General features: G+C 33.4%; 3 protein-coding genes across 7 annotated transcripts in view; 1 reads left to right on the top strand and 2 right to left on the bottom strand.

Annotated features, from left to right (window-relative positions):
* Positions 1-9,892, bottom strand: part of Actn (alpha actinin) — a 67,966-nt gene extending 58,074 nt beyond the window's left edge. For 2 of the 3 annotated variants that reach the window (XM_065354491.1, XM_065354490.1), the window contains exon 1: positions 9,531-9,892. In XM_065354491.1, coding sequence (XP_065210563.1) covers positions 9,531-9,650 — 120 coding nt within the window. In that variant the 5' untranslated portion in view covers positions 9,651-9,892. The remainder of the gene's footprint in view (positions 1-9,530) is intronic. The other variant, XM_065354488.1, reaches the window with a different exon arrangement.
* Positions 9,893-13,542: 3,650 nt separating this feature from the next.
* LOC135838357 (putative ATP-dependent RNA helicase DHX57) lies at positions 13,543-19,805 on the top strand. The gene is made up of 21 exons (XM_065353949.1): positions 13,543-13,699; positions 13,805-14,004; positions 14,082-14,226; positions 14,292-14,464; positions 14,555-15,021; positions 15,090-15,284; positions 15,358-15,523; positions 15,590-15,767; positions 15,834-16,013; positions 16,095-16,240; positions 16,309-16,442; positions 16,512-16,745; positions 16,819-16,949; positions 17,021-17,163; positions 17,234-17,347; positions 17,858-18,108; positions 18,193-18,515; positions 18,602-18,805; positions 18,888-19,064; positions 19,133-19,366; positions 19,447-19,805. The coding sequence occupies exons 2-21, from the start codon at positions 13,832-13,834 to the stop codon at positions 19,594-19,596; spliced, it is 3,918 nt and encodes a 1,305-aa protein (XP_065210021.1). The 5' UTR covers positions 13,543-13,699; positions 13,805-13,831; the 3' UTR covers positions 19,597-19,805.
* The window catches only part of nan (transient receptor potential cation channel subfamily V member nanchung), a 49,328-nt gene continuing 45,746 nt past the window's right edge, over positions 19,775-23,356 (bottom strand). For 2 of the 3 annotated variants that reach the window (XM_065353950.1, XM_065353951.1), the window contains 5 exons: positions 20,719-20,828; positions 20,391-20,572; positions 20,195-20,311; positions 19,992-20,117; positions 19,775-19,912 (listed from right to left, as the gene is read on the bottom strand). In XM_065353950.1, the coding sequence (XP_065210022.1) occupies positions 19,775-19,912; positions 19,992-20,117; positions 20,195-20,311; positions 20,391-20,572; positions 20,719-20,828 (673 nt within the window). Of the gene's footprint in view, positions 19,913-19,991; positions 20,118-20,194; positions 20,312-20,390; positions 20,578-20,718; positions 20,829-23,356 lie in introns of those variants that run through there. The other variant, XM_065353952.1, reaches the window with a different exon arrangement.

The following is a 23,356-nucleotide window of genomic DNA, read 5'->3' as shown; positions in this document are numbered from 1 at the left end:
ATCGACGCGCAGTAGATAACTAAGTGGCCACAAGTCATACTTTCGCAATTGTACATCATACTACACATAAAACTACAAACAATAATTATTATTCATAGATATAATGAGCGCGTGTCTCTTGTCTCTTCATTTCTCCTTCTATTTTCCTGTAGCTTAATTCAATAGGCTTTGGAAGTGATCCCATTTGGAGAAGTCCAACGATAGGTTTCGGAAGGTCGTTGGTGCTTCATACGAGATAAGATTTGATATTCTGATCAGCAAATTCCAAGAGGCATTTTACTTTTTGACAGGATGAGAGAAAATGGAATGGTAATGTGGTTATCATAATAATACTATTGTATAGTTAGAAATGAGGAGTTATCGTTGAATTCCTACATTGTTTTCAACAATTTGCATTATTCTATGCAAAAACTTCAATGTTCTGAATTCATTTGTACAATAAAATTGCCGGAAAAAAATTCAGAAGTGAAGTTACTTTTTTTATGAGAGGAAAAAGGAAGCAGAGAATGTAAAAAAGGAATTCTGAGTGACAACTAATATTACGATATCAAATTTCAAATTTTAGGTTGAAAAGCTAAACTGGGCTGCATTTCTTCAGCTCTTTATATGGTAATTTTTCCAAAAATCTAGGAGAGCCCTAGAATGGTTCGAAACCACCACCAATTTTCATTTATTCACTATCGAAAATGGGTCAGATTTTAATTTTTAAAATTCGTAAAACATCATCTGAAATGAAATTCACCGCCTAGAATTGTGGCTCACGAGGGAAGTCTAACCTGTTGCTATAGCTGTTCCAAAGTACACAACAAATTTTCAAAATAATTAAAAAGTAAGATTTTTTCAGATTATTCCAAATCAGTGAGAGGGAAAGAGGGAGGGAGGGGATGAAGGAAGAAGTCTTGACGAATTAACTTTTTTCTTCGAAGTAAAATCTGACCAGATAAAATGAGAAGGGACTACCTGAACTAAAAATTTTTCCTTCTCAGTTTCGAAAATTTGTTGAGTAGGTAGGTTAGGTACCTACTTGAGGATAGCAACAGGTGATTTTCTGATGATTTACTTCACATAACATTTTCAAAGTGAGCCTCAGGAAAATTAGTGAGCATTTTCAGTTTTTTTTCCCTTTTTATTCATAGAAATTGTAACTTTTTGGAACTGACGTAACAATACGAAACTAAGGATTAATGAAAACGTTGAAAATTAAATTTCTGTTCATTATCGAGCATTTAAAAAAGTGTTTTCATCAAAAAAAAATTGTCAACAAACAAGATATCTAAATCTCTCAATTTTCCCTCAATTTATTAATATCGATTTCCCAACTGATTTCAAAATTTTAAATCAATCTGATCGTCAGATTAAGTATTTGAGACTTCGCTAATAACAGGAAAAAAGGACAGCGGCGTAATGATTTAATTCCACAAATATGTAGGTACTTACTATCGGTAGTCAACTTGAAGTGATTTTGTACTTGATTTGAAATTTCGAAGCACTCCATCAGACCATTTTTCTTGTTGTTGTTTTTTTCAATTTTTATCACAAAATCACATCTAATTAATGAGTCTGGCTGAAATTCAAACTGGAACTGTAGATTTTTGAGCAGTACAATTGAAGCATATTATGTTTCCAAAACGCACTAAGTCCATTTTCAAAGATCCTGAGGTTGCAAGGCCATCTAGCATAAAGTTGCGGCCCAAAATGGCTGATTTTTTGATGTGTTGTGCCCAAGGGATTTGCCTACAACATATCAAAAAATCAGCCAATTTGGGCAATTTCTACGTTTTCAAATTGTACTAAGTACCATGAATTTCTTATCAATATTTTTTTGGACTTAGTGCGTTTTGGAAACATTTATGGTTCAATTGAAAAATAGCTAGAAAACAATTTTTCAGTGGCTCTCATACCAAGTGTTACATCTCCAGGCGAAATTTGAAATGTTATGGAGAATGAAAACATCTAGCTAGGAACTCCAGATTGCTGGAAAATTATGGACTTGAATTTTGAAAATTCAATACCCTAAATTTTGGAATCAATTTCACTGAAAAAAATAATTCAATTCAAAAATAATTTTGAAAACCCATTTCGAGTTCTACATTTTAAAACATTTTCCAAAATTCAAAGAATCAATTCGGCTTACGTTGGGGAAGAAAGGAGTAGAGGAGGGAGGAATGAAACTTATTTTGAAATTGATTGCGGATTCATGCTCTTCAAAACTTCAAACCTTTTCCCAATCACCCCTTCCAATACACTTGGAAAATTGAAAAATTCGACTCCTTACATTTCCTCCGAGGAAAAAGATCGATCAACAACGCATTAGCTGCAAAGAATTCGTCACTCTACTTCAAATTCCTCATTTCACGACAGTTTTTCTCATTCAAAATAAAATTACTGCACTTATTAATCACACCGGTAATTCACCACTAATTAAATTCCAATTCACCACGATCTAAAAAAAAAAAAAACACCATCGAGACGATTTGAAAAATTACCAAACCATACCTCGCAGCCGGCAGGTTAATCGAAATGCAATAAAAATACGTCTGCTTTCTCAATTAGCCTTCAATTAGCACCCTTTCGAACTATTCACCTTGCTGTGCATCTGACACCGCATAGTGCATGCATACCCCACCGGAAGACTTCCACAACCCTATCGGTATAAAAGCACCATCTTCAATGAGCCGCCAGACGACTATATCGATCCAGCGTGCGGTATAATGCGATTAGTATAGAGAAGAAAAAAAAACCATTCGCCGTTTATACAAACATCGTGCTACTGTCGAGCTCGAGTCAGTCGACTACGGCTGCTGCGATCTGACTCCGGCGGCAGTCGCTTTACTCAGCATTTGAAACGAAAGATTGGTGTGTATCTTCGCGGGTATCCATTTTTGGGCACATGTGCTTACGTGTGCGGCTGATTTTCGGGAGACACGAGAGGCTAGGCCACCGGCTTGCCTCCGTCAGTGTACACATATAATACGTTTACGTACGTCGAACGCATGCGCTCGCAGAGTAGGATTCTTATACATACCTATTAAATGAAACGGTAATTATCACATTTGTTTTTGCTGTTCTTTTCTCCCCTGGGCACATAACTCACTCATGTCTTATGCTATTCGTATTGCTCTTTTAACACGTTGACGATCTCCACCTCTCACTTCACTCTTCATGCATTTGAGGGCGCGAAGACGCGTAATGACACAAAAATTTCTCGTGTCGAAACTCGCTGGCTTGCCGCGATATGACGTGGACGTTTAGTTCAATTTTTCCTAAATACCTTAGGCCTCCGCATATCGCATAATTTCATACAAATAGACAACGACGTCCAGACGCACCTACCATTACCGCGATATACCGGATGGTTGCTTTTTTTCTAGCCATTATCCATGCGTTGTGTACATTTCGCCAATCATCTCGTACTCTACTCGTATACGCGTGTAGAAGAACTTTCACCAATCGCCTCCGGAACTGACCCTAAATTTATACAAATACTATGCTCTCGGTCGTTACACTTGATTATCCATCTTCTCATATACATACAAATACGTTTTCCATTCAGACCCATCTCGATAGTTATTTTCTTTTCAGTTTCCCACTTACTTACAGTATGTCAATCGAAAAAACAATTTTTAATCCCTGCTCTCACTCTTATATACTTTCTGTTTCTGGACCACCGAATCGTCTATAGCAATAATGTAATGAAAATTATAGAAAAATAACGCAACTACGAATATATTTTCGAAATTTCCAAAGAAAACACATATTACCGCACATACACACGCAGCTGCTACGAACATCTGCTCGACAATCATTCGTTTGTGTGTGCTATGTAATGTATTTTTACGAGTACGCAGTATTACTCTCGATGTGCAACCATTATAAGCCTTCGTTCAGCACGCGCCTCTTTTTCTCCATCCATACATTACCTATAGTATTTAAATACCATAATACGCGTATATACGATTACGTTAACAGTTGGAAATTTTCAGAATCAATTAATCTTCTCGACGATGGAATTTTTTCAGTAGCGATAATGAATTTACATACAATGTACTTGAATCGTCTTGCAATAAGTAGGGCTAAAGAAGTCGATCTTGGGAGCCTGATACATAAATATACAATTAGGTGATAACATTTAAAGCAGATCACATGTTTCAAAGCTTTATCAGATCTTTTGAATCTTTCTCCCACTTATTCCATTTCTATGATCAAATATCTCCCGAAGGGTTCGTTTTATTTTTCCGTTACAAATGGATGAAAAATATCGCTGCTACAAGTGAGACCAATTTTTTGGTTCAATCTTATCTCAAAATTTGATCAAACAATGAGAAGATTTTTGGGGGAACACGTTGTCGAGTTTTGACGTCATTTAAAAAAGATAATGGTACAGGTTCTGGGTTATTTTTAGTAACACATCTTTTTTTAGATAAGTGTAAGAAAAGAGGAACAATAATATACCAACCATCGAACTGATTTTTAAAAAAGTGTATCTACATAGGTCATGTTGATTGAATGGGAAATGGAGAATTAGTAAGATAATGAAATGACCTATGATCTACATAGAAATACACAAGAAGATGCTAGACGTTAAGCACATAACATATGGTTAGGTTATGAGTAAGTTCGTGTATTCATTTGTAAAAGATTATCTCAACTAACGTTATCAGTGATTAACTTTGATTCGAAAAATACTCCGATGAATCCCGTATATGATTCATTTAGATAAATTCAACGAAAATACATTCATATTTATTGCAGGGTGTCTACCGGATTTTTTTGGCCGAAAATGACTACCTTTTAAAAAAAAATCACTGCCTTCCATCATATTTTTTACCCCTCCCCCCCCCCTCCAACAAGAACGATTTTTCATTTTTTTTTGGTTTGAACTTTGTATGTAATTTTTTACATTGGAGTAAAAACACGTTTTCATCAATTTGAAATCAATTCAATGATTTTATAACCATTGCTATATTTATTCAAGTTGTTACAATTTCTCATGTGTACATGTTGAAAATACAAAATGAGCGAACTCTAAAAATTAACAAACTAACTATTTCGAGAGTAAAATTCTTTCAATTATGAAAGATGAAAGATTTTTTAAAAAATTTTTAGCAGTGATTTTTCAGGGTGTCTACTGTCTAGTTCAACAAAATTTTGAAATAAAAAAACAGGACTTTAGCAGGACATTTTTTAAACACTTGAGATTTTTCAAGAGGGGGAGGGGGTGGACGAGGTAACATTTTACATTAAAATGTTTCGCTTTTCCAATGTCTTCAAACATCTCAAGATTTTTTTTTAAGCAAGCGGATGTCGAGAATATAATTTTGTCATTTCAATTTTAGATTTTATTTTCACCTTCAAGGGTTTTGTTACTGTAATGAAATTGGGCGATTAAAAAACTTTTTTCAAGATGAAAAATTTAAAAAATATAAATGGAAAATTTGACCAACAATTGGAAAGAAATATACCAATTTGTCGAAAAAGATATCGAAAATGAGTATTTCGAGGGGTATAAAAACGTTGTTTTCTTGGGTGATGAATAAAAAAGTTTATTACTTCTGCTTCAAAATTTTAAAACTTGAATGATTAAAAAAAAAAATTCAAACTTGAAAAAAAGCAAACGAGCCCGATTGAAGGGAGGCCAAAAAAGCATTCAAAAATTCATGTTTCAAGAAGTAAAAAAATTTTTTTATGGAGGTAATAAGGCAGTATTTTTTTTGATTGAAACTTCGAACATTTCTTGGATTTGAACAATAAGTTTTTTATATCGAAAAAGAAGGGCAAAATGTAATTCAAGTTCTAAAAAAGTCAACAAATGAGCCATTTTTTACAAAAATTTTCTTGTGTGGAAAATTAGATTTTCCGTTTTTTTTTTCATTTTTCACTACCTTTCAAAGCAAAATTGCTGAAAATCACTACTTTTTCACTATTTTGACTACCGACTTTCAAAATCACTACTATTTCACTACTTTCACTACCTGGTAGACACCCTGTATAGGTATCTGGTTTTGTTGCGATTGCGAGCGAGTTGCGACAAAAAACTTAACTTGACCTCTGCCTACTTTCTTTTTTCAAAACCATTAGGAATTTTAGCCTCGGAGGTCAAGGGGAGGAGGTGACTTCTGGATGATTAAATTTTCATTTTTGGATGACTAGCATTTTTCAGGGAAGGGGGGAGGTGTGTGTAAATGAATTACTGAAATTGTACCAATCAAACGTTCTTTCAAAAATGACCATGATATTCTGTCAAACTTTTTTTAAATTTAGAAATTTAGGCACCGAGTCAACTTGAGCAAAAAACATATCCATCATTTAAAATTTTTTTTGGAAAGGAGACATTACACAAATTTTTACAAATAATTTCTTCATTTTTGAAAAAATTTTCACTCAATTTTGAAAATATTTTGATTATTTTTGGTAATTGCGTTCAAGTTTTGGCCAAAAGGATGACTTTTTAATGAAGTTAATGACCTGATAGACACCTTAAGTAAGCCCTTCCCCATCAATGAAATAATGAAATGCCAACGAAAACCGGATACGAGACCGCTTTTAGGATAACAAGCACCTGTTGAAAAGTTGCAGATCGAGAAAATCAAAATTTTTCTCTATCAAAAAAATTAAATGACCAATTTTTCAACACAAACATTCAGTTTATTGTTTCCAGATTCGTATTTAGCGAGTCAACAACTCGAATTGTAAGGATCTGGATTTATTGAGGAACAACCCAAACTAATGTTCAATTTTTTGCGAATTTTTGAAAATTAAAAATCGACTTTTTTCGGCGATTTTTGCTAAAAAAAAAAATCATTTTCATTTCGTAAAAATATGATGATGAAAATTAGAGATGTATCAACTCCTTCGAACCAAATTATCGCCATTTCGAGTCATTCTGGAGCCTCCGGCGCGATTTTAGGTTTTTCCAACACATAATTTCCACGTCTTCTGGAGAAATTTTAAAATTCTGGAAAAACTAAAGATCACACGAGGGTTTCAGAACGACTGGAAACAGCGAAATTCAGTTAGAAGTTGATAATTAGTTTTAGGACTATTTTTTATCATTTTTACTGAATAAATCAATAATAATAAAATTATAGGGCTTATCCATTTTCTTGCGAAAGCGAATTTTCCACAAGTCAAAAACTATGACATTTAGAGAAATTTCACAAGAGTCCTTCTTTGTACAGAATGAAAAAATATGACTAACTGTTCAAAAATCTTGAAATTGCATGCAGTAGAACCTAAAAAAGTAAGAAAACAAAAAATTTTCATAATTTTGTTATTTTTTCAAAATTTTAAGTTCTACTGCATGAAATTTCAAGATTTTTGCACAGGTAGAACATCACTTTGTTTCACTTTCACATTGAATCACTGATCTGAAATTTGTCAATTGACGTCCGAATAATCAAGTGGAAATTCGCCAAGTTCATCATTATACGATTTTTTGAGTAAATGTAAACGAAACTACTTTTCCAATTTTCTCATCGCGTTTTTTTGAAACCAGTAGCGCAGTGTACATTTTTTAAAGTGGAAATTTGAGATCATTTTTGAAAAATGTCATTTTATAAACGAGAAAATGAAATTGCTGCTAAAACGAAGCGACAGCGAATTTTTTCGAAAAACTTGTTCAAAAAGTGAAAAAAACTCATTTTAAGAGTGTTCAACAGCAAGATTGAATGAAGGGAGGAGATCGCTCCCTTCCACTTCCTTGGCTAATTTTTTTTATGAATGCTTTTTACACCTGTCACTTTTCCAAATTTTGGACATCAACAGATCATGAGATCACTGATGAAGTGATCACTCTTCTTCAAGCAGCTATTTCGTCTTCACCAACATTGAATTCGAGGGTCTCAGGCTATAGGATTAGTTTACAAATTCACTACACTAATCTGAATTTTTTTTCAAATTTTCGTTCTGAATAGACCCTCTTTCTGATTTTTTTTCTGATCATGAAAAGTCTTTTGAGATAGCTCTTGAGCAGAAATTTATACTGAAAATTTCACTATTTCCTGGGAAAGAAACGCTGGGGTTTTCGACAGAAGCCACATTTCGAAGTAAAAAGAACAGACTTCAATAGCTCAGCGCAGAACGAGCTTTTTAATGTGTTTTTGCAGTTCAAAAAACACGAAAAAAAATCGCACAATCGAGGTGGTAACACTGCGTATTATATACACGGAACATGATCAATGCAACCGCTAAAAGTTTAAAAATAGTATTTTAAAGTAGGGCATTTACTCGATCGACATCCCAAGTAAATCAGCCGGGCGGCAAACCTCCAAAAATATCGCTTTAGTCATACGCTTTTAACCAGTGGGCATTTCTGTAGTATTTCGCCGACGCCTCATTTGGATTCGAATTACTTTATCGCGGCGGCTATTTTTTAAACCGAGCCAAAATAGCAACATTCAACATGTTTTCACATATTCGGCTTTCGACTTGACACGCGTTTAGGTCGACGATAACGATAGAGCTACAATAATATTTTACGACAGTAAATTATTATTTTATTAGACGAATTTCATGCAATTACACGTGTTACCTTTTCATTTTTTCCCTCTATTTTTCAACGTAGCGTACCTACATAATATTATTTTACATAGACTATGGCATAGTACAGCATTCGCAGACCTCTCAAAAACAATGGTTTGTTTTTCGACAGTTGATTTGAACAAATGGTCGGTAATTTTACATGTAACGAGCCTATCGATGATGTGATTTTCTTACAATAGCGAGCGAAAAGCAAAAAAAAAATGACACCGAAAACCGAATAATGAAATCAAGGTAACCTATAAAACGCGACGATGTTGATGTCGCAGTCATCGTCGGTGAGGATACCAATGGAAAAGGCAAAATATGACACATTGTCAATTAGCGACGCTGACGTACGCTTAATCAATTGATTCTGTTCGTTTTATTTTTTCATTTTTTTTTTTTCGCAAATAACGCTTCATAGGGTAATATGACACATTGTATGGAGAACTGTGACGTCACATCCGTATACTATCGATGGAAATTTTTTTCCAAAGGAATTCAATATACCTATACCTAGCGAAAGTGCTGACTCGATCGAAGAAATTTAATATATCGAATTATACCGGTATATCTGCATTATGAGGTTATTTCAACTTGAAATCGTACAGAGAGTTGAAAATTTTCACTAGTAATAACGATCCCAGTGTACTTAAAATAGTATCTGTTAAATACACGTAATAAAAACCAGTTCATTACACAGCCATTCTCACATAAAAAAATCAACCTAATGGCTATCTAATGGCTATGAGAACGTAAGCAGCGTTGATTCTCAAAATCCGGCCCTTGAAATTGAATTGAACGGAGATAGCGCTATTTTCACCCGGACTCGGTACTCCTCGGTCTTCGATACCGGCACTTGAAGAAATTTGCATCAATTTACGCCGGTAACACGAAGTAAGTATTTCTTCGAGTGTTTTTCGATTCATACCATCCACTCGTCGTTGAAATTTTTCAGTAACGTTATCAAATTGAATTAAATTGAGCGAAAATGTACTACGAATGGTTACCTTTTTCTGTTGCTTTTCCCATGCAGGATCGAGAAGTCCTTCTCGCTCCCATTCTTCTTCCTGTTCCATGTATCCGTCTCCGTAATGATCGATGTTATTTCCAACGTGATTATTATTCATTTTAACAACAAATAAAACGTAACTTTACTACGATATAACAGGCGAAATACGCCGTACCAAAAAAACGAAACCGATCGCACTAAACAACACAATGTATGGAGCCGAATATTCAATAAATAATTAACATCCGACCAGCAATAAACAAACAAATCTCGAGATGCCAAACTGTACCACACAAATGAAATACGACCCGAGTAAGAATGTACTACTTTGAAGAGAACTTTATAATCAGTAATTGTGCTGGCAATAGTTGATGCTTTACGTCATTAGTTCGGCGTGTTTTGTGTTAGTGTGTGTGTGTGTGTTACTGGTTTCAATTTGTATGACGAATCAGTGACGCCAACCATGAACTTGATCGAGTCCCGCTTCTGATTTGAAGTTTCGAATGAAGTTTTCTCATTGATTCATTTCGTAAAAGTATGAAAGTTTTTGGAAATGAAGTTCGATACAGCAAACCTGACAATTTTCTGGTAAAATTGTAGGATATAGATTGAAAGTTTATGAAGATTTTGCAGTTCATTGATGGTAAAGAAAAGTACGAAAGGAATTTCCATGAATAATAATGAGCGTTGCTTGTTTCACAATAAAGTCAGACGAACGTGTGATTCATTTTTGTTTCGCCATGATTGGCTACAGGGTGCGGTAAGGTGCACGGTTTGGCATGGTGCATAAAAACTTTCTTTTCTTAAAAAAAAAAGAAAAGAAAAAAGAATAAAATATTAGTAATTATCAGGGCCGGCGGAAGCCCAGGTGCAAGCGTGCGCTTGCACCTGGCCAGGATTTTCACCAGGTGCAATGCACCTGGCGAAAATTTCAAAAACTATAAACCTATTTTTTGTATACAAATTTTAAAACAAATCAAAATCCCTCGAATTTGAAAATTATATAAATAAAAAAAAAAAATGGAATTTTTATTTCTGTTGCATACAAGTACATAGATTGTGCAACGACCACTCTGTCATGTAAGGAAAAAGTAAAAAAAATATCCTGAATTTTGACAAAAAATTGGTGACGAAGTTTACTGAGAGGGAGATTACTCAGAAAATCAGATCTTTAATGTAAAAAAAATACCTCCTACTTATGTTTTTATACAAACCCCTCCTCAAAAAAAGGGCCAAGACTGAATATGATGAATTGAATTATATTTTTTTGGTTATGTAAATAGGTATCCTTTGTATTGTTGTATTGTTTTCAACAATTTTTTTTCTCAAAAAATAATAAATTTTAAACCTTTTGGCGCTTTTAAAGTGACGGATGAGAGGTAGATGAAACTATTTTTTTCGGTGTTCCAGTTTTCGTCATTGTAGTCTTTTAAACATCATTCAATTCTTGTTGAAAATTGACCCTACGCGTCCCTGCCGATTGAATTTTCTCAAACTTGGAAAAACCTATCGAATGAAATCTTATCTAATTGAGCAATTTTTTATGTTTCTGGAACGTGCCTCATGCTTGAATAAGCGGTGAAAAAATTAGGTCGATCTCAAAAACCTATCCATTTTGGAAGGTAGAAAATTTGAAATTATATTTTGTATTGAATAATTCCAAAGGGGGAAAAACTGATTTTTTTTTAAAGCAGTTGATTATTGATTCAGAATATGTATTTGAATATTTCTAACCTTCAAAGACCTAATCATATTAAGATGTTTCAAAAATTTACTAAAAATTAAGGGATCAATAGTTTTTTTTAGCTTAAAAAAAATCCGAACTTCAATTTGAAAAATCAATTCAATTGAAACATTTTCAGTTTTCTTTCCAGCTCTGCGTTTGTATAGACAATGCAGTGCTGATTGCTGCAATCTCACCACATTTTTTTTTTACCCCCCTCTAATTCAAGATTTTTGTGGTTTTTGTTTACCCCCCCCCCCGCAAAAAATTATTCACACTATTCACCAGAGTTTGCACCTGGCGAGAAATTGAAAAAGTGCCAGCACTGGTAATTATAATAATTTAATTTAATTAATCAAATTATAAAATTATAAAAATTCGAAAATTTGGAGTTGGATAACATAACAGAGAGTGTTTGATTTGAGTTTGAACTTTGAAATAGAAAAACAAAGTAGGTTAGGTTTGAATAGTTTGAATAATTATAATAATTTCGTTGAGGATTAGTTTTTGTCTTACGAGTATTTTTAATCTCTCGAATTCATTTACATGGAGTGATGGCTGATGGTCTCAAGACTTCTTGGAACCTCCCCAACAGATTTTTAGATTGTCTACAGCAATTTTTTTTTTGCATTGAATTTTGATTTAAAAATTAAAATTGAGCTCATAGTGACATCCGCGTCTCAAGTCAAGTTAATTAATAATTACATTCTTTTCTTTCTTTGAAGGTTGAAACGTAAAAAAAAAATTCAGCTTTAAAAATGCAAAGAGAATACAATTTATTTTTATTCAATTTTGATTTTTGAAAGATTGAGTAATTGAATTTTTTTCTTGAGGAAGCTTAATTAAAAATAAAAAATAAAAACTAAACTATTTTTTTCAAGTTGAAAAAAAACGCGTTTTAAACAAAAAAATTACCGACGGTTTTTGTTTAAAACAAGAAGTTGATTTTTTAAAAGGGTTTTAAACATGTTTAAAACAAACCAACGAAAGGTTTCAAACATTTCAATAGAAAATAGAACCAAAACAAAATGAAATTCAACGTCTTCATTCATTGGTTCACTTCATTCTTTTCAACACAAGAATCTGCTTGGGTAGCAGCTTTTGAAAATGGATTTTGGATTTTAGTTAGTTGAAGAAGACTCAAGGTTTTCAAAGATTGGTGAAAGTATTCTCAGAAATGTTAAAAAAAAGAGATTTAAAGAAACGTCCAAAATCCAGATTCTCGAAAATCTGTCAAAATCCGTGCTAAAAGAACACATCTACGAATTTGAATTCTTCTGCTGGCAGGCTGACACTAAAAGGACTCAAAGTCACCAAAAATAGATCTGAACGGCCAAAAATACTTCATGAACTAAATTTCAGCGTTCTTATCTTGATTTTATAAAATTTTGATTTTTCCATTAAAAATTCACCAAAAATTAGAAAAATGAATCTCAGCAACTGAAATTAGTCTTGAGTGTATTTTTTGCACTCTTTCGAATTTATTTCTTTGATTCAAGACTTGTCCACTAGGTATTTGAGTTGAGATACTTTTTTGTGGTGTTGGAGGAGGGGTGGGGCAGTGGAGGGCGATGGAAAAAAGTTCGTTTAAAGCGAAAAATACTAAAATCGAGCCCGGGTAGTTACTAGTTAGTTTCATTTTTCATATAACATTTTTTTTTTCGTAGACCCATCAACGCTTGTACCGAAACCGAAGTACCGAACTTACTGAAGTGCACGTTTACTTTTGTTGGTTGCTGTTATCCTTCAGCTTCACTTTAGCTTTTTGTTTATTGCATCAAAATCAGAGAACCTTGGAAAACCTTTTAAATGTCAGTATTTCAATATTCATATTTCAGAATTTAGAAATGTTTTTAAACTGATGATTGATTATATACCTATCCCCTTTATTTTAGTTGAAAAAAATCCATCCGACTGATCCAACTGATCTGACTAAACTGACGATCAAGCACAAAAATAAAAAATCAAAAATCAACACTAATCAAGTTCCTTCAACGACTTCACTTCAATTTTAAATTTAAATTTTCATTTGAAATTTGAATGGTTTACCTTATTACCAAATTTCACTGAGTATACCTACATAATTTTAATTTTAAATGATTTTTCATGTTCACAAAATTTTGACGGTGACAACGGTGACGTCGGTGACTTTTCGCTTCGTAACAAGAAAAATATAAAGATCCAAAACACAACAAGAATTACGAAACACTATTTAAATAGTAAATTCTAAAATTGAAAAATTAGGATTGGAAACAGCATGATTGGAAATTGCTAAATTATTATGTATTGGAAACAGCCGAACAGGCGGGTACTATGCAGAGAACGAAACTGTTCATGCCCAGAATCTCACCAAAGTACAATCGCTAAAAAAGTAGATCCGCGTTTTCAAGTTTTTCATTATTCGGTTTAGCTTTGCTATGGTTGAATCTGGCATGTCTTTTTAGGTAACGTTCTTATCACTAATTTTACCCTTTCGTCGGCGTAGAATTTTCTTTTTGTTTCCAATTCGCCATGTTTAGTTGAATTAGCACTAATATATTATTTTGCAGTTTTCTGACAATTTCTACTTGTTTAAAATGGATGTGGACTACAACTTCGACGAGGAAAACTGGGACGAGGAAGCTTGGGATAATGATTTCGACGATGACGATTATGATCCGTCCATGGATCCGGACGATTTCAACGTTTGCAGTTCCCAAGGTAGCAGTAGTCAAAATTCTTCCTCTGCTTCATCCAGGCCTGCTCAATCGTAAGTCACTTATATGTAACTGATAGGTTACCTGAAAACGAATATTTCGAGTATTCAAGCTTTTTTCCCCATTCTAGACGGAATGCTGCAGGAACAAGTAGTGGTGATGGTACCACTCGTCGTGGTCCAGAAAGTAGCCGAAAAACGGAGATAAAAAATATCGCATTATCGAGCGAATCAATAAAAAAAATCAAGGATACTTTGAGATCGATTCATGGAGAAGTAAGCTTTTTCATTGTGGCACTGCCAACGTTGATGGTTTTCTAATGTTGTTATTTTGTTCGTAGAATTTCGATTTAAAAAGCGCCGTTGAACCTCCGAAATCGAGTAAAAGAGAACTAAGTCGTTCGTATTGGATGGATCAGGGTCAATTGGTGGTTCGAAATTGTTACAATTATGCTCAGAAGAGTGCTGTGTCGAGAGAGAGTGTGAATAGATTCGCTTTAGAAAATTTAGAATTGTAAGATTCGTTTAATAATTTTCAACTTCGTAGATTCGTGAAATAATTTTATTGCGAACTAACGTTAAACATTTCGATATTTTCCTGTAGGTATGGATTTTACTCCAATCACTGCTGCGAAGCTCTTACACTTGGTGGTAACGAATTCGAAAAAGCACTGGAATTGCTTATCAGTTTTTATTTTGGAGCAGCTTTTAAAAGATTGAATGAACCAGTTACCTATATGACGGAGAGAGAAGACGAAATGGTTGCTTTGACATCTATATACGACGATAAAATTTGTGAAGAACGAGTAAAGAATAAGCATTGGGTTTTTCATCTTGAAATACCGAGCTTGGGACAGTGGCATTTTAAAAATAACTACAACAGAAGCTCTAATTCGTCTCATGAGAGGAAACGTTACGTTTGTCGGACTTTCGCTGCTAAAGGAACTTGCAAATGGGGATCGAACTGTAAATTTATTCACGATAGTCACGATACTGTTTCGAAAAATGCTCAGCAAGAAGCTGACTCAAAGCTTAAATCGTCTTTCAATTTAGAAATACGATTTCCCGAAAGTATGTATAGGCTTTTTTGGGCGAATTATTCATTATGACTGTTGTAATTGATTAATTTCTTTACCTAGATTGCAATTATCCAGCCGATATGCCATTAATTATGTTCAGCGCTCAACATAAACAATTCGAATCTCATGTTTGTTTACGTATCACAAGATACCTTTATAATCATGCCGATACTCTGAGCCAACAAGGGTCGCCTTATTGTTACAATTTGATCGATATGTTAACTAATAGTACCGATAAGTTGATTAAATGGCTTGGTAAGTGATTAAATCTTGGTCTAATTAAAGTAGCGATATTATCGAATATTGATTGTTTATTATTGGTGTTTAGATAATGAGAGCATTAGCCGATTGAATGTAAGCAGCGATAGTTCCTTACTGGGTTCAAAATATACATCGACGGTTCCTCAACAGGGATGTTCGAATCTACCAGATGCACCGTGGGAGAAAAGACTTTGCTTGGATCAAGATTCCTTAGAAAAGTTTAACCAGAGCAGGTGCTTAACATTACTAATGTAATCGTATTTATTTGGCGAAATACTTATCATGTTGAAACATTTCAGAGATGAAGATTTGGTGAGAATGATGCACGATAAGCGACGCAACGATAAATACATTCGAATGCAAAAATATCGAAAAACTCTACCAGCTTGGAACGTCGGCGACAGAATTCTAGAAACTTTGAAGCACTATCCAGTTGTCGTGATTGTTGGAGAAACTGGTTGCGGTAAAAGTACTCAAGTGAGTTGAAAATTTTCTTCGAGTAAATTTCAACTTTATCGAGAATTAAGTCTTGAATTCGAATAGGTTCCTCAATTCATTTTGGATGACTGGATTTATTCACTGCCAGATATATGGAGTAAAGATCAGCAACATAACAGGATAAATATTGTGTGTACGCAGCCTAGAAGATTATCTGCTATTGGTGTTGCTGATCGAGTCGCAGAAGAACGTGTCGAAAAAGCTGGAGAGTCTGTCGGGTATCAGGTACTATTTTTCGTATGTTTTACTAAAAACAAAATAGAAAAAAAAACTTCGATACTTATCTATTTTATTGAAATTTTACAGATCCGTCTTGAAAGTCGCAGTTCTGCAATGACACGATTATTATTCTGTACTACTGGAATTCTATTGAAGAAATTAGAAAGTGATCCGGAACTGAAAGACGTTACTCATATCATTGTCGATGAAGTACACGAACGTGATGAAGACAGGTATATTCAGTAAAGTTGTACATATTTTCATATTAATGATTATTATTTAATGTCTGTTCTTTCTGCAGCGATTTCCTCTTATTGATTTTAAAAGAACTGATGGTGCATCGTAGAGAATTGAAAATTATATTAATGAGCGCCACTTTGAATGCCGAACTTTTTTCCAAGTATTTTTATAACGCACCATTGATTGAGATCCCAGGTACTGTTCAATGTTTGCATCAGTCTTTCTTGAAATAATTTCAATTCTAACGACCGGTTTTATTTACAGGTAAAATGTACCCCGTAGAAGAACTATATTTGGAAGATATTTTGGATAAATGCTCTTACACGTTGGACGAATACTCGAAATATACGCGTAAAATTAATAAAAGCATGAGCAAACAGCTAGATTCGATAGATTATGATATTCAATCAGCTGATATTCTTAATACTTATACGGCATCGAGACCCAGCGCACCAGATGAAACGCTTACAGCAAAACAGCTTTTCTTCAGATATAAAGGTAACCCTTTGGAAAAAATTTCACGCATGCTTAATTACAAATTATCTGATGCTAATAATATTCATTTCTCTAGAGCACACCCATAAAGCCAAAAAAACTTTACTTCTGTTGGATCCCGCGAAAATTGATCCTGAGTTGGTGATCGATGTTATACAATGGATTGTTGAAGGGAAACACCAGTATCCTAGAGAAGGATCCATTTTGGTTAGTTTAACAGTTTTTTGAGTTGTTCAAGACGTTTCTGAATGGGAATTAATATTTCGTCTTTGATTTAGGTCTTTTTACCTGGTATAGCTGATATTATCGCAATTCATGACGAATTAAACAATCATAAGTCACTGTCGCCCAGAACCGGACGATTTATCATTGTTCCGCTGCATTCGACGATATCTAACGAAGAACAATACACAGTTTTCAAGTAAATTGGTTCGAATTATTGAAATTTTGTAGATGGAGATGCGTCTTAATCGCTACGTTTGTTTTTATAGGAGAACAGATCCCGGTGTTCGTAAAATTGTGTTGTCAACCAATATAGCCGAAACTTCTATTACTATCGATGATTGTGTTTTTGTGGTGGATTGCGGAAAAATGAAGGAAAATATGTAAGTAAAAGTAATATTTTCACGACTGGAAAAGTTCATTGATTACCAGTGAATCATTCGAAAGAAAGATTTTCGGTCTTTTTATAAACGATATTTCATTCTAAAATTTTCAAAATATAAGTATGTTTCTTTAGTTTTTAAGTGCTTTCATTTTTCAAAAATTATTATAATTTTTAGCACGGTTTGAAAGTTGATTTTCCAGTTTTATATGGCAAAAAAATTGACAATTTTTTTGTTGAATTTTTTAGATTTTTTTTTCATTTCCGAAAGTGTTTTCCTGTTTTGAACGGCTTTTAACCAAAATAGGGCTAGGTAGTTATTGGTATTCTTCAAATTCAAAAATATTATTCCGATGATCGAAAGCAATGTGTTCTCTTCATTTTTTCACTTTTTCAGTAGTTTTAAAAATAGGTCATTTTTCGTTAATGTTTTTTGTAAATTTTATTGAAATCGATTGTTCTAAAACAAGCTCACTTTTCAACTCCGTGTAATATTTTTCTGAATTTTCAGCTTCGATACGAAGAAAAACATGTCTAGTCTGGAAGTACAATGGATATCAAAAGCAAACGCTCGCCAACGACGTGGTCGAGCTGGTCGTGTAATGCCCGGTCTCTGCATCAGACTATACACGAGCCACCGACACGAATACCTATTCCGAGCCCAACCAGTACCGGAAATCCAGCGAGCTGCTTTAGACTCGATTATTCTTCGACTAAAAACTTTAAAACAATTTCAAAACCGAACCCCTCAAGATGTATTGGGTAAGTAACTCAATTAACAACACCCTTCGGGTCGCCTTATCCTACGTATTTATGATTGCGTTCTTGTAATCGTCGTGTTTACAGCAAATGTAATGGAACCGCCGGAGGTAAACAATGTGGATACAGCTATACAACGACTGAAAGATATCGGTGCTTTGGATTCCGAAGAGGAACTTACCGCCTTAGGGCGTCATTTAGCCGCTTTACCGGTAGACGTGAAAATCGGCAAATTAATAGTGTTCGGTGCGATATTCTGTTGTTTGGATTCGGTTTTAACGATTGCCGCCGCTTTGTCGAACAAATCACCTTTTGTGTCACCGTTCCATGCGAGAGATAAAGCCGAAGCTAGAAAGAAACAATTCGCTACATCCAATAGCGATCAACTGACTATATTGAAAGCTTACCAAGTACGTGTTTTGTAATACTGTTGGCGCTAATGACGTCGAATGAAATTTTTAATTATGTGAATATTTTTTACGAAAAAAACCCACAGGAATGGCATAAAGAAGCATCGAAGCATTATAAAGCTGGTAAACGATACGCTGACGAGAATTTCCTGTCTGTGAGGACGTTGGAAATGATGGGAGATCTCAAGCATCAATTTTTAGAGTTGTTAATGGATAGAGGTTTCGTTCCAAATACTAATATCAGAAGACGTAAACACGAAGACAAAGTGACTAGAATCATACCACGACATGTAAGTCTCAAATTTATAACGTGGAAGATCATTATTGAGGGTGTAATATGAAATAATAACATCATTTTTGTCTATTTTACAGATGAACGATAACTCAGGAGATAAAAAGTTACTATCTGCTATCATATGCGCAGCTCTATTTCCAAATTTGGTAAAAGTACTTACTCCTGGAAAAGTTTATGTTCAAACTGCCGCCGGAGCCATTCCTAAACCTTTCAAAGCCGAAGATCTTAAATTCAAAACGAAAGGAGATGGATATGTTAGTATTACACATCGAACTAATTATTTTGAAAAATTTACTTCTACTGATAATACGTTATATTTCAGGTTAATCTTCATCCTTCTTCTATCAACTACAACGAAGCTGATTTCAAGAGTCCGTATTTAGTATATCAAGAAAAAATGAAAACCAGCAAGATTTTCATTCACGATAGCACAATGGTCAGCATAATATCCATCGTGTTATTCGCCGGTGAAATCAAGTTGATCGAAGACAGTACAGGAATGTGCGTCATCTCGATGGAAAATGACTGGCTCATGTTTCCAACTAATACGTTAAAAGTAATCATATAAGTTTTACGAACACCGCTTCTTTCTAACTATCCATTTGATTTATATTCATTCTCTGCGTTGTTTTTCAGGAAGCTCAAATGTTGCAGTGTATGAGAAAGGAATTGAATCATATTCTTGATAAAAAAATCGAATCACCTCAATTGGATCTAACCCATGATCCAATTGGCCAAAAAGTCATTTCAACCATTGTACATGTTATTAAAAATACCATTTCGTAATCGTAGTTTTCCACTAGTTGATAATTTTGTTTTCGTTTGTTTTTTTTGCGTGCGTATTCCGTTGAATTGCACGCAGTCGAGGTACATTCTTTAGTGAATTTTTTATAAGTATGTTTGTAAATTTATAAAAATTTATTTATTCCTTTTTTCACATGTTTAAAAATAAGGCGTTATAAAATTACAAAATTGTTTTATCATTTTCATTTTGATGATTTTGCTGTTGTAGTTTTTGATTTCGCATTTTTAATTTCTGTACGTTTTTGTTATGAGATCGTTTCATTTCGAGGATTTCTTTCATTTCTTCTTTATCTTCCTCCTGAAATATATTTAAATATATTTTAATACTTTTGTAAGTAACCGAATTTTGTAGCATATTGAATAAGCTGCTAATTTACTGTTTGATTTAATCGTAACACCAAAGCTCTTCTGCCATCGGACATGGGTTGAGAATACATCATGAGCTTTTTTAACCTTTCTCTCGGACTTACTCCTCTCTCAACGACTAGAACGATACGAGCCCACTACGAAAACGAGCAATGAGATTAAACACTTTTCGACTAATTAATCCTGCTGTAAAATAACGCATAAATTTACGTACTTGTCGTTGCCATTCGTTTCGAGTTTCAGCAATTTTTTGATACGTGTTACCCATCATGGCAATCAACATGTTTACCAATAAAATAGCCACGATTACCATAAAAACAACGAAACAAAACTGCGAACATACGATGGAATAAATTATATTCGAGTGTAAACGATAATTTGTTGGTAAATAATCATCTCGAAATACGTACTTTAGCAACCATAGTGTGATTGGTATTATCAAAAGCTGTATAATAATCACTGAACGTATTCATGGACATTAAAAACATAGCCATAATTGATTCAGACGGACTAGGCATCGGATTACTGACCGAGTCGTCGGTTCCATCCGGCGTTCCAGGGTTATCAAACGAAAGGAAAATTATGTAGTATGCTGAACTTTAAAGAAGTAAAAAGAATTTATTAATGTTTACAAAAAAGATGGACTACTCGTATACGACTTATAATAACAACAAACATTTCTCTACATTCGAGTATAGCGATAAACTCGCCTACTAACAAAAATAAAATCGAACAAACCTTGTGAAAATCCCATAACGAAGACTAAATAAATACAAACGAATCTGAGCAAGTCTCCAATAACCATACGATATATCATGACGACGAAAGGTCCCACAGTTTTAAATCCTCTGTAAAAATATCACAAATCATGAGAACCGTGTCGGCGTTTTATAGCCATCAGCCTTGTATGTATCCTGCAAAACTTGAAAATTTTCGTGTTGACAAAACACCCTGGTATCTAGTAGACATTCGCATAAGACTTTCAACAAAGCTCTAGGTGTCGAGATACTCGTATTCTCGAATTAAACGCGGCGTGACGATACACGACTAACTAAGTGTACCGAATATGGAAAATTTCAAACTTTGTTAACTTTTGCTACACCTCGGGGTAATTAATTAATTTACTTCGTTTTAGCATTTCGCTTTAGAATATAACCGCCGAACACATACTGTAATTTTCCCACATCGGGATGGTGATGGGCAGGGCTCGGATATTCTTTCCCTAAAAAACCCAAAATATGCGCTTGAATATTCCCTAAAAAATGGCAAAATATGCTCTAAAAAGTAAAAATATTCCCTAACGATATGGGCACTGTTTTACAGGAAAAATCAATTCCTATACAATTTTACTAATATTGTTGTATAATACCAAGAATTTACGAACAAAAATGCAAAACAGAGCATTTTAAAATCACGAAAAGATAATTCTAATTTCATTATTAAAGGAATAAAAAACTAATAAAATGAACAGAAAAAAATAAGTAGGTACAAGAGAACTACTGCCAGTTTCACAAATTTTGCGGGGAAAAATGAAAAATAGCCAAATATCAATGTGATGCAAAAATTTGAAATTGATCAAAATATTCCCTAAAAACCGCTAAAAACGTAAAATATGCTCTAAAAACCCAAAATATTCCCTAAAAAATGCAAAAATATGCTTTTATATGCTTTTATGGTGAAATATGCCAAAATATGCTCTAACGAATTAGGCTCATTTTACTTGAAATTTTATGAATCGTGGAGATAATTGAAAAATTCCCTATCCTCTATGCATACAAAAAATATGCTCTAGCATAAAAATCCGAGCCCTGGTGATGGGTGATAATTCACCCTGCGTGCGTTTTCTCATCTACGAGATGTTTCGATTCAGGTATACAAGGGTAGCTTTCTGAGATCAGTGTATGTAAGTTTGTTTACTTGAATCGTTTAATTGCAGTGGCTGAGAAATATTTTTGAAATTAAATAACTCGTGTTTTCCTACTAATATCTATTAATACTTAACTGAGATAGATAACGTGGCAGTTTACGAGCTTGAATGGTGAATATTTGCATTTGCACCTACTCGTAAAATACAAACACGAATCGACTTTTATAAACTTCCAAGCATACCTCTTTAAAGATGCCCCTACTTCAGGATTTTATGCAAGCCGCTTTAATATAGGTTAATAGATTTGCATAACCGGTTTGCCGTAAATACAGTGAGAATCACAACCCAAGAAGATGGGAAATTTTCTCGCATTTGTGATTTCTTGCAACCAATTTGTTTTTGGGGCTTTAAAGAGATTAGATAAGATTTGAAATTAAACTTTTGAGGTGAAGAGTCGACATTCAATAATAAGTACAAAAGTTGAAAGTTACCATTTTTGACAACTAAAAAAATTAGAAGACCTTTGATTTCAAAAAAGGATCTCAAAATTTAATTTAAGGATAAATCAACACTACAGTGACGCATTGATTTTGAAAGAGCCTATTTCGAATAGTTAGGTATTGGTTTATTTTTTCAATCCTGAGTTTGAAGATGCGGACATCAATTTTAAAAAATGGGGAAGTTCAAGATAACCCTCATTAAAACAAAAAATTAAATGAAAAAAAAAACAAGCCAATTTTTAAAAACCTGAAAAAGTTTTGAAATTATAAGAAATGATTCAAAAAAATCAGAACTCATAAAAAAATGTTTAAAATTTTTGAATATACCTACCTACCTAAATTTAGAAAAATACAAAAAAAAAATTCCAAAAAAGATGAACAAAACTTTGAACAAAGTTGAAATAATTTCCAAAAACACCAAATAAACTTTTAAAAAATTGAAAAAAGAAATTAAAAAATTTTCAATTTAAAAAAAAATTAAAAATTTTGAAAAAGTTGATTTAAAATTTTAAAAAACATTGAAAAAATGTTGAAGAAGTTTTGAAAACACTCTTTAAAAATGAAAAAATAGAATAAAAAAATGTTCAAAAAAGTTTTTAAACATAATATCAAAATTAAAACTTTGACGAAATGACAACCAAAGAAAATCAAAAATTCTGAAAAGCCAAAAAAAAATTTAAAAATCTAAAGCGTTAAATCATTTTTTAAAAAACAGCTGTAAAACATTCAATAAATTAAAAAAAAAAAAATGAAAAAATGCTCAAAAAATTTTGAAATAAATCAAAATTTTTTCAGTATTTTTAAAAACATTAAAAGAATGAAATAACTTGAAAAATCTCGATAGTTTTGGAAATAAATCTCTAAAAAATGCAAAATCTTACAAAATAATCATGTTCAAATATCATTTAAAATGGATCAAAAAGCTTTGAAGACATTCTAGAGAGCATTAAAAAAGTCAAAGAACTTGCGCAAAAAATTCAAAGAAATCTACACACCTTATGGTTGAAAG

Source organism: Planococcus citri, chromosome 3, assembly GCF_950023065.1.
Source record: "Planococcus citri chromosome 3, ihPlaCitr1.1, whole genome shotgun sequence".
Lineage (NCBI taxonomy): Eukaryota > Metazoa > Arthropoda > Insecta > Hemiptera > Pseudococcidae > Planococcus > Planococcus citri.
This window is presented reverse-complemented; position numbering and strand designations above follow the sequence as displayed.

Excerpts from the sequence above, each read along its gene's own strand:
- LOC135838357 (XM_065353949.1), top strand. The coding sequence starts at position 13,832 with ATGGATGTGGACTACAACTTCGACGAGGAAAACTGGGACGAGGAAGCT. Across the intron at positions 16,950-17,020 it reads CTAGAGAAGGATCCATTTTG|GTCTTTTTACCTGGTATAGC; the intron begins GTTAGTTTAACA and ends TCTTTGATTTAG. Across the intron at positions 17,348-17,857 it reads GGAAAAATGAAGGAAAATAT|CTTCGATACGAAGAAAAACA; the intron begins GTAAGTAAAAGT and ends CTGAATTTTCAG.